The sequence below is a fragment of the Macrosteles quadrilineatus genome, unplaced genomic scaffold (assembly GCF_028750875.1).
Source record: "Macrosteles quadrilineatus isolate MER2022 unplaced genomic scaffold, UCM_ALF_1.0 Scaffold_7__1_contigs__length_78375512, whole genome shotgun sequence".
In the NCBI taxonomy this organism is placed as follows: domain Eukaryota; kingdom Metazoa; phylum Arthropoda; class Insecta; order Hemiptera; family Cicadellidae; genus Macrosteles; species Macrosteles quadrilineatus.
In genome coordinates, this window is record NW_026542600.1 from 7,174,597 (window position 1) to 7,185,597 (window position 11,001).

Consider the following 11,001-nt stretch of genomic DNA (forward strand, 5'->3'; position numbering starts at 1 on the left):
AACTTTCACAATCGAGAGAGTTAAATTTTGTTATTTTATTTTTACATATAGGCTATGTGTAGTTTTTTGTTCTACAACTATGTTTGTTTGACGTCACGTTTTGAACAACATTCAGTAGATTTTAAGCCAACTTGATGCCCAGTAAAACAATCTGCTAGAATGTTTGCGAGTACCTACAGTTGTGATTAAGCCTTGTCAATAGGCCTAACCCAGATTACAGCAATTTGTCTAAATTTTCAGTTTATTTTCACCACTGATTAAACCACAGGCCCCTTATTAAAGACTTTCTATGGCATTTTAAAACTTTTGTCATTTCAAAAATTGTGAATCGCACCGACATTGTGTTCTTCACTCCCACAACTATTCTAGCCAGTTCCCAATCTTTCCGACAATAAGATGGCACTATAACATGAATATAAGGTTTTACGTCATTTCTTTAAAGATGAGTTTAATCAGATTGAGATAAAATCATTTTACTGATTATTTGTTTTCACATTTGTAAATTCCCTTCTAAATTGTTTATTTAAAAGGCACTTGTGCCCGGTGCGAGACGGTAGAGGATCGATTATGGTGGAAAGTAATGTCTTTCCATAAATATCGATTTTACCACCGAATCGCCAGCAACTTGAGTATTTCCCTCCTATCCCTGGATAGTAACTTTCTGTACGCTCAGCCCCACTTAAGTGAATTAGTGCCAGGTGAGTGGTCAAGTATAGGGAAGACCCAACGTTTACTTCGTAGATAGTAGAGTGTTTTCACCCTATCTACGAAGTGCCTTTTTAGGGTTGTTTGACTGTATATTGTATATTGTACACTTCCAGATTCTCTTGATCTACCTTAACCCTCCGAGTGTTATTTGTCGCTGCAGCGACACATAACACACTTTGTGTAGTGTTTTGTGTCGCTGCAGCGACTCACAAACACTGTTTACGGCGAAGGCTCTATGACTGACAAAATCGGATTGAACTGGATCGAGTTAGGTATCGTTTTATTTGACAGATTCAGAGCTTTCTCCGGAAGTCTGTCTCTATTCATTTTAGTTCCGAAAATATTGTAGCAGACAGCTGACGTGCGTATTTGTAAACAGCTTGGTTAACCTCGGACCGATGACTGATGTGTTTTATTACGTTTATCATTGTTTTAGTGTAAAAAATCAAAAGTAGTGATATACGTGGTGCATTATAAGAAGATTTAAGTGATTTTGAAGGGCTGGTTGATGATCCTGAAGAAGTAGGTCGTGATATTGATGTAAATTATCAGCCAGATTCCTAGCTATGGTTAGGCTATGCATTCTTAGCTAAACGCTATGTACTGAAATCTGTTTTTTGCCCATAACTTATTTATTTGCAAATCTACTTCCTTATATTATTATATATTTGTAATCCTCATAAAATTTAGAACAAAGTGGCTATTTTCAAATATTTATAGGCCTATAATTTATACAATTTCATTGAGCGCGAACTTATTTTTTTTTTAATTTTCTGTAAATATTTTTTTTTTACCTAAAAATTTTTTTTGAAACAAAATGTTCCTTATGTTCTATGTATAATATTGAAGCCCATGATTTTCCAAACAAAATGGTATATAGAACAGTATAATTAACATTGTTTTCAAGCTTCTCAGATCTGTTTTAATAAAACCTTGCAAATGAGCAAAAAATAGGCAGACATTAAGGCCAAAACAAGGGACACTCGGAGGATTAAGAGAGAACAACCTAGACTTTTCAAGGTACAAGGTAACGTGGCTTCTAGACCGATCTCTCTACTCAGGGGACGAGTTCCTGAAAAACGAGCAAATTAATTTTAACTTTGTAACTGACGCATGAATGTTTATTGTTTATCGTCTGCTGTCTTGTATTTGCAGGGCCGCACAGCACTTCACGTAAGCGCATGGCAAGGACACAGAGAGATGGTCTCCTTACTGCTAAGTCACGGACACGCAGACGTCAACGCTACAGACAACGAGCGCAGAACTGCTTTACACAGCGCAGCCTGGCAAGGACATTACCACATTGTTCAGATACTGCTGGAGCACAACGCAGAACCCGACCACACTTGTAACCAGGGAGCTACTCCTCTCGGTAAACTAAACTTGCTAACTACACAGCGATGTGTTGTAAACAAAATATTGTCTTTGACTGCTCCATTAACTTGACATATCATTCCAATGTTAAAGTTTTGAACAGATTTTGTTTGATAATGAAAATGAATATAGTTGAATCGAGCCTTTGAGAGAGTAAGCTGATAAAAATTATCTATTTCTGTTGAATAACGCTAATTTTTCATCCAAGCCAAGCTGCAAGTATTATTTATTGTAATCTGCTGCAGCTTTTATATTACATAAACTATCACAGTACCAGTGATTTTAAGTATAGAGAAAATAGAATTTTAGACCGCAGCACCTATGAGATACACATGGTTGGAAGTAACATTTTTGTTTTATCCTAACTTTTAAGGCTTTCTTTTTGTATCCATAATGATATACAAGAAACCCCACCTCAACATATCTTTGGATGACTTGCATATACATATGGAAGTATTATTAATCTAAACCTGAATATAGTACAATCAGGAGTTTGTTAGCTTTGGAATAGGTACACATGACTTGACCGAGTTTTTTACACCACCATCTTTAACCCAACTTTGAATTTACAAGGATTTGCAGAATGGTTAGAACAGTTAAACAGAAGCGTTCTATCGGCAAGTCGACCTATAGATCAAGTTTCCAAAGAACTTTCTTTTCCTACCCAACTTTACTATTTACTTATCTACCGATTCTTTACTACATGTTCCAAAACCAAACACTAATCCTTTAAGTGAATCAATAATTAAATAATCAACTTTTATTTATTTATTATTACTTGGTACAGCACATATATACAATGTATTTACGATACAAAAACTGCATAAGCCTTATAAAAAGGCTTGTCCGCAGTGTTTCTTATAATACTAATTGTCTTTTCCATCCTTTTCTTGATCTTGAGTCAGTGTGAACTTTTAACTGTACAAAAATATATTTCCTACTTCTTAAACAGTAGCAAATTTGGAAATGATTATAAATACCTTTAAGATTAAAAAAAATTTAAAAAATTCCAAATATGCCAGGAATTTTCTTAAAATTATTTAACATAATTATATTCTTTCAGATTACAAACATTCAATAAATAAATAAATATCTAACAAGAAATAATAACAGCTGAAACAATCTTTATCATGCAATAAAGCAGGAACTTTTAAACTGAACAACTCTTTTTTCCAAAACTACAGAGAAGGGCTACTAAGACAGAGTCACTACTCACTAGTAGTCATCCAACCTTTTCTGTAATCCTTTGGGTATTGAACCCTAGCTGACTGATCCCTATGCCTATGTTGGCCTATTTATTTAGTGAAACTGCCACTGAGTGTCATAAAGCAGTGTTTTGTTATGTTTGTAAACAGTTCAATCACACCTCCTAGCTTGCAAGGTGTAGGTAGACATTAGGTCATAAATCTAGTTCACTTAACCTACCTTCCAATACCCCCACAGTTACATATTTTTCACCTCCCCAAAACACTTTGAGTAAACTGCCCTTACGAAACACAATTTCCAATAGTGAAGTGTGATGTGTTTTACAGGTATCGCCGCACAAGAAGGCCATGAGGAATGTGTCAGGCTGCTGTTAGCTGTTGGAGCAAATCCCAACCACTCTGACCATTGTGGTAGAAACGCTCTCAAAGTGGCAGCTAAGAGTGGTCATCAAGGAGTCGTCAGACTACTGGAGCAAGCTCAAGTCAATGGTAACTGTCTTTACTAACGAAACTTTAACTGTGTAACATGGGTAAAACTCAGTACCCATTTGGTATTTCTCCATTCAGGAGATGTAATTAAAATCCTGATTTTGAAAAACTTAGAAGACCATTTAGCTGGACCCTAGATCCAAGTCTTTTGGCTCCAGATCCTCAATGAGACTGTCTATCAAAGACCTCCTTAAGTGGAAGGTTACCCACTGCAACATACAAGTTGCCCCTAATTCCCCCATTGTTCGAGCGACATCATTCTATACGTCAACACAACTATTTTTGTTCTTCATCACTTCCAGCCAACTTGCACAACATTGCCAAATTCTTACTCTTAACAATTTGACCCCCACTATTCTCACACCAACATAGCACTCATAAAGAGCCGACATTATTTGAGTTCTAAAAGGTTATTGAAATGTTCTGAACGCTGAAACCCTATAAGAACTTGTTGAAATTGAATCTAATAAAAATAAATGTATAATGTTTCTCACAATCACACTTTTTTGGTCAGCTCTCCAGGGCTTATAGATTGCCCAGCCACTGTTAATGATTGGGAATAAGGAAAAGTGGCATGTTAGAGTGAGTAAACCTCAATGTGATTTATCTACATCAAAATTTGTGGTTTTTTACTACCAATATGGGATTTGGAACCAGACAATATCCAAAACCTAGGGTGATAACATTAGTTTCTCCATGTTATGGAAGTGTTTCTCTGTTACAGCTGGCCTGGGTCCGGGAGCTGTAGCCCCACCACTCATCTGTCCCAGTGCCCCGCCATCTAGCTCACCAGAGTCTAGGGTGCTAACATTAGTTTCTCTGTTACAGCTGGCCTGGGTCTGGGAGCTGTAGCCCCACCACTCATCTGTCCCAGTGCCCCGCCATCTAGCTCACCAGAGTCTAGGGTGCTAACATTAGTTTCTCTGTTACAGCTGGCCTGGGTCTGGGAGCTGTAGCCCCACCACTGTCCCACCATCTGTCCCAGTATCCCGCTATCTTGCTCCTCAGAGCCTAGGGTGATAATATTAGTTTCTCCAGGTTATGGAAGTGTTTCTCTGTTACAGCTGGCCTGGGCCTGGAAGCCGTAGCCCCGCCATTCATCTCTCCCAGTGCCCCGCCATCTTGCTCATCAGAGTCTAGGGCGCTAACATTAGTTTCTCTGTTACAGCTGGCCTGGGTCTGGGAGCTGTAGCCCCACCATTCATCTGTCCCAGTGCCCCGCCATCTTCTTTCCCAGAGTCTAGGGTGATAACATTAGTTTCTCTGTTACAGCTGGTCTGGGTCTGGGAGCTGTAGCCCCGCCACTCATCTGTCCCAGTGCCCCGCCATCTTGCTCACCAGAGTCCACCACCAAGCGGAGGTCTATTGTGTCCAGTGATAGCAGCAACCTCACCAACAGCACCAAGAGCTCTCTCAAAGAACAGTCTCAGGTGATAACAACTGACCTACCAATCACTTCTTACACACACATACACATTCTTGTAGGAATATATAAAATGTCAGCGTACTGTGTTTGTCTTCAGTCTTAAGAGTAGTCAATGGAATACTATTCAGGTCATATAACCCATTATCAAACCTGACATAGAACGTTTGTTGGGTATATACTCTCTTCAATTTGATGTTGGATTTAATAAAGGATCATATGACCAAAACTAGTAATCTACTGACTACTCATAAGACTGAAAACAGACAAGGTACGTTAACCTTTTAAATTTTACGATTTTAGTGACCTTTTCTATTATACTGATTAAAGTATTTAATCACAAACATTAAGGCTGATCCTCACTTGTGACATTTACCAAGACACAATTCAAACATACTTGAACTGCGTATTTTTTTTGCCCCAATTTGTGATAAAATAGTTCACTATTTGTGAACTATTTCTGTTGATATTGCCGACTTACAAGCAGAGGGGCCCACACATTTCCTGCTTTGATGTGTAGGAAAGACCAACATTGAGTAGAAAACAACAATTACTGTCGTTCGACAAATCACAAGTAGATAAACTCATCCACACTATTAGTGATTTGGTGAGAATGTTTGGCGCTCGATAAATGCCGCACGTGTGAACCTGCCTTTCAGCTTTTAGTAATGATTCTGACCAATTAATGAGCTCATGTTAATCAGTAATGGACATGTTTGTTCTTTTGTACATTTCTTTCCACACTCATTTCTATTTCATCTTAAGGTCATGTTCCTGTTAAGCCTAATTTCATCATGTTGTGACTTTGATTATTTCTGATGTATGTTTGTGATTTCAGCAGTCATTTACGCACCAGCTAGAGAGATGTTCGCGCAAGTCTCGTATTCTGAGTCCTCTTCAGTCTCAACCTCCTAGTCCAATCTACGCTTCACCTCCGGCCAGTCCTCCTAATCCTTGCCGTAAGTGTCACACATTCTTTGTTATTGATGATGTTGAGTTTATGCTGTTTAAGGATTATTACATGAATTTTCCATTATTGATCTTGTCTTCAAGTAGTGTTAACCAGCAACAACAACAACAAGATTACTATTGGTACACAAACTATACATTGATCTGTAGATTCATGGTCTTCTGGGGTTGATTGTGTCAAAAACAACGCAACACTACCGTTGACCGACGTTTCAGCCTCGATACGCCATCTTCAGGGCGACTTGACTTCCGCACAGGGCTGACCTGTAATGTAATGTTTCACCTGAAGTTCATTGACCACTTTGAACCGCAACGTCTAGGAGCTTCCAGAGCTTTCCTGAATACCCTTGACTTGTATCGAGGCTGAAATATAGGTGAACAGTAGTTTTTTGTCGAGTTTGACACGGTCGACCCCAGACGACCACGGATCTAAAATTAGTGACTGTTTAAGCCTATCCAGGAAGATCAGACGTCTGTCTGTTGTTGAACTGTATTCCCCTAACATATTCAAACGATAAATTGCTATATTAGGTGCACAGCTAGTCTATAGACATACCACGAACAAAACAACCTGCGCAGAAACGAAAAGATCACGTGGTTCGTAGGTGTGGCGTACCATTCAAACCTGCGCGGCTCGAAACAGCCTAGGGTTCTTTTGTTTCTGGTATTACTATAGTGGTTAGAGTACAGGAAGGTACAAGGGGAAACAAGCTTATCGGACGACCGTAAGTGGTTTCAGCTCTAGTATGTTGTGCGGGAAATATACTTGTTACTAGCGGGGTAGAGCCAGAGCGAGAGCACTGTGCAGAAATTCCTATCGCTCAGGGCACAGTGTCTTCCTCCACCGTGGGTGTTCTAGTACATAAGGGAGAGGGGGGCGGTATTGGACTTTGCCCTAGACACCAACGCCTATGCTAGACACCACTTATAGTCCTCGCCACCCTAAGTTGAGGCAGCCCAAGGCCGCACGCCGTATATCTAGTGCGGCCTTGGGCTGCCTCAAGTTAGGGTGGCGAGGACTATAGGTGTACCATTGAGTGTTTCCTCTGTACCTAGACTGACTCAACAGCGCTCATGCATTGACCAACCACATTGATTATACATTGTTTTCTTCATCAGTTTCAATTATGAGAAGAAACATAACCCACTAAGTTTAAGATTTTATGGTACTGGATCTTTTTCTTTGTACCTAAATTGATTATTGAATTATTTTCCAGATGATCATTTCTCGAGGGACACGCACATGAGGATAATATTGGGCAGCTGCAAGGCTTCTCCGACACGGCCTGTGTGAGTAAAGTATATTATCTGCACTATGTAGAAGCCAGGAGCAAAATAATGAAGGAGTTTTAAAAGTTAAACTAAGCTGCTTTTAATAAATAAACTAATGAATTTGTTTATGAGCTGTTGGCAATTCATGGTGTTATAAAAGAGTGTTTCCTAACTCAAACTTTGGTTTTTTTAGGTCGGAAATAGTAAAAAGAGTGTTAAAGGTTTCACAAGAAGCATGTATCCAGATAAATATTTTTGTAATCTGAGGTCATAATAATATAACACCAAGCAAACCAATATTCATATCTTTGGGGTTTGCCTGTGTTGATTTTTGACAATCACTCGTGTTTTGAGTATATTTTTACTACACTAATACTTCTGGATTTTTTTCTGAGACCAGAAGTTAAGTGTGTTTTTGTGAACTCATAGTATTTTTAGTAAATTTCCCATTGGATGATATTCACTGCCTCCAAAGTCAAAGACCTGGAGATAAAACCTAATTTTGGGACTAAAAAATTCAATTAAATGAAAATAATCTCCTTTAAAAAAAAATAAATATTTACCACAATATATTTGAATACTCCGCATTTAACTACAGTTACTAAATAAAACTTAGAGTTGTTTATTTAACAGCCAAAAAATAGATTCATAAAAATTAAATATAATATATTTGTAATTTGAACCCTGGTGGGTTTGGAGAAAATCTTCAATATTGTAACAACCAAAAGCAAACTTTCACGGCCACATTTAAATTTAAATCAGTTAACTCTGCCAATATGATGGTTTACTTTTATGAAACTGCGCTTAAAATCATCAAGCACAATATATTCATCATGTCTCATGCATAGTGTATAAAAAAACAGAGTTTTGAACTCAATTTAAAATGTATTCATATATTATGTTGTTCGTATCTGCCATACACTGTTAAAATTTATTAAATAATATTATGGAATATCACAATGATCTAAGTAAGTCTATTTTAATTGTAACAGCACTTAATGTTTTGTAAAATAAATTGGGATGTTTAGTTTTTAAGTTGTTCAATGCTCTGGTTAGGTTACCAATACAATTGTAAATTATGTTACTAAGGTGTCTTTGAGTGGTAAATGAGTGGTTCTTTAGTTTTTGTGCTATTTTCAGCATCTTATTTTAACATTTTTTGTATTTTTAAACATTTGGATTTTAACCATCTGTTATCACGAATTTGTTAGGTCGAAATTAAATACCGTTTAGTGTTTTTGAATATTTTTACTAAGTTTGAGGCTAGTAATGTTAGTTGCAAGTGTGCTGCAATAAATGAATGGTTAATTATATTTAAAATTGCTACACAATTAACATATTTAGAATTTTTATGATAACTATCAGATTTAAAAAACATAAGTAACACAAGTATATATAGAGATACAAATTTAACAAAAATATGAATCTAATGTTGAATAATAAAAAACAAACAGAAATCATCCTAGTATAATTTTTAATTATGTCTGTAGAATCAGCAGACATAAACAGAACTCTTCCTGTGGGTCTGCTGGGTTGCTATAGTCTTTTAATGACCTTAATTGGTTGGTTTGAATATTTAACGGTGGTTGAATTAAAGAAACAAATGCGATAATTTCTGTGGGAGCAAGTTAACCATACAGTTGTGTTGGCCAGGATTTGAGGGCAAGGCTGAGGGTTGCTGGGGGTACTGCACGGTACAAGAGTCAGGTCATACACGCCAATCAGCTGTAATGACAATTTTGGACTAGTCCGTCCCTAGGAATTCCTTGTCCCTGATTTTAAATAAGTTTACAGAATGAGAATAAAATATGTTTAAAGTATTAAAAGAAGAGCAGATATTAGGAAACAGTACATGAGATGTTAAAAGAGTTGAAAAAAATAATTATTTGCAATTTAGTGATACAAACTCTTGAAGAATACTTTGTGTTCATACTGGGCTAAACCCATGGAAAGTGAAATTCCATGGAAGATATTATTGTAATTTTTTTAAATACAAATTAAGATATAAGGGATGTTACCTTAAATAGAGCGACAGTCTGGTATCATCTGCACCTTCCGAAGCCTAATTTTATAATTGCTTCTTGGGCAACATTCAAATGTTTGATAATACATTCATGCCAATCTTAATATAGTTTAGCTTTTTATACTGTCCTGTGTTGACAAGCAACGTCGTTTTACAGGGCCGCTAGCAAGCCTAAGCGCAACGGCATTGTGACCAATCCTGCGCTTCGGATCGTTCCAGCAATCAAGAATGGCCTAGAACTCGCTGCTGGCCGCAAAATAAACAACGCTACAACCACAAACAGCTTTCAATGGCGGAAGGAAACTCCATTATAGGATATGTAAGTGCTTGACTTCTGTCATGTTTATACAGTGAAACCTTGATAAGAAGACCCTCGATAACAAGTCGCCCTTGATAACAAGTGTCATTTTCAAATCCCCTTAAAATTATTTTACCTCTAATCACAGTTATTACAAACCTCGATAAGAAGTCAACCTTGATAACAAGTCTTATTTGACAATCCCCTTGAGAGTCTTGTTATCAAGGTTCTACTGTAGTTCAAGGTTTGTTTGAAATATAAATTGTTTGAGGACTAAACAGCATAGTTTGATCTGTCGCTGTTATAGCTCTTCAACGCCACACTCTCCTAATTTTGGATTCTGATGGTGTTCTGTACTGATCTAGTAATGTTACCTTATGTAGTATAATAATAATGTTATGTTCATGCATTTTGTTTATATACCCACCCCCTTTAATAAAAAAAACGGAGGAGGGACGGAATTGGAATTTTCAGTATAAAGGTGAGGCGGGCTGCTCGGTCTAGGTGATGTTGCTACAGAATGTATCATCAAATCCCAATACAAGGCTGGAGTAGAATCAACAAACAAGCTAATGATTTTCTCCTTTGGATATAGGCAACATCCTTAGACATACGAAGACTGATGAGTTGAAGGCTTCCAATTAAAATGACTTATTTATTTTGTAAACTTTGTTTTAGTACTGATCCACTCTTTTAGTATATTTTTCCACTTAATGTTTCAACACTTATTTTTTTGCTGAATGTATATATTTTCTGTTTATGTGATGTACATTTTAGGTAACATGGAGACCCGTGAGCAAATAGCACATTTTAATAGGTTTCAAAACTTCGTTTTGGTTGAAAATAAATATTGAATGGAATATCCTTTTACTTTTCAAAGATTATGTTTACTAGGCCTAATTTAGAATAAATAAAGTCATTGCTTTTATATCTAGCCTACATCGAGTGATATACCTACCTCAATCAGGTTACAGTTACTAAAATACCCCCGCCGCAGCAAACCTGCAGACTAAGCGAATTTCCATTTGCCTGATTTGATTTTCAATTAAATCTATTCAAATAATATTAGGTTTAACGAGTACCTAGGTTTGCTGCCTACAGTGTAATAAAGTGTGTTTTTTAGTAAAGTATTAATAGCTTATTATAAAATAAATAGATTGGCCAAGCTTGATCCAAATATATGCATAAACAAGCAAACTACAACAGTTTACTTATTCTCCATAAGAATGACATGGGAATT

The 11,001-nt window shown here is 36.9% G+C and overlaps 1 protein-coding gene across 2 annotated transcripts in view; it reads left to right on the plus strand.

The window, feature by feature from the left end:
- Window positions 1-9,777, plus strand: part of LOC128997939 (ankyrin repeat domain-containing protein 50) — a 33,871-nt gene extending 24,094 nt beyond the window's left edge. The window contains exons 14-19 of one of the 2 annotated variants that reach the window (XM_054423785.1): window positions 1,864-2,080; window positions 3,615-3,776; window positions 5,049-5,206; window positions 6,038-6,158; window positions 7,386-7,458; window positions 9,621-9,777. In XM_054423785.1, coding sequence (XP_054279760.1) covers window positions 1,864-2,080; window positions 3,615-3,776; window positions 5,049-5,206; window positions 6,038-6,158; window positions 7,386-7,458; window positions 9,621-9,777 — 888 coding nt within the window. The remainder of the gene's footprint in view (window positions 1-1,863; window positions 2,081-3,614; window positions 3,777-5,048; window positions 5,207-6,037; window positions 6,159-7,385; window positions 7,459-9,620) is intronic. The other variant, XM_054423786.1, reaches the window with a different exon arrangement.
- The last annotated feature ends 1,224 nt before the right edge of the window (window positions 9,778-11,001 follow it).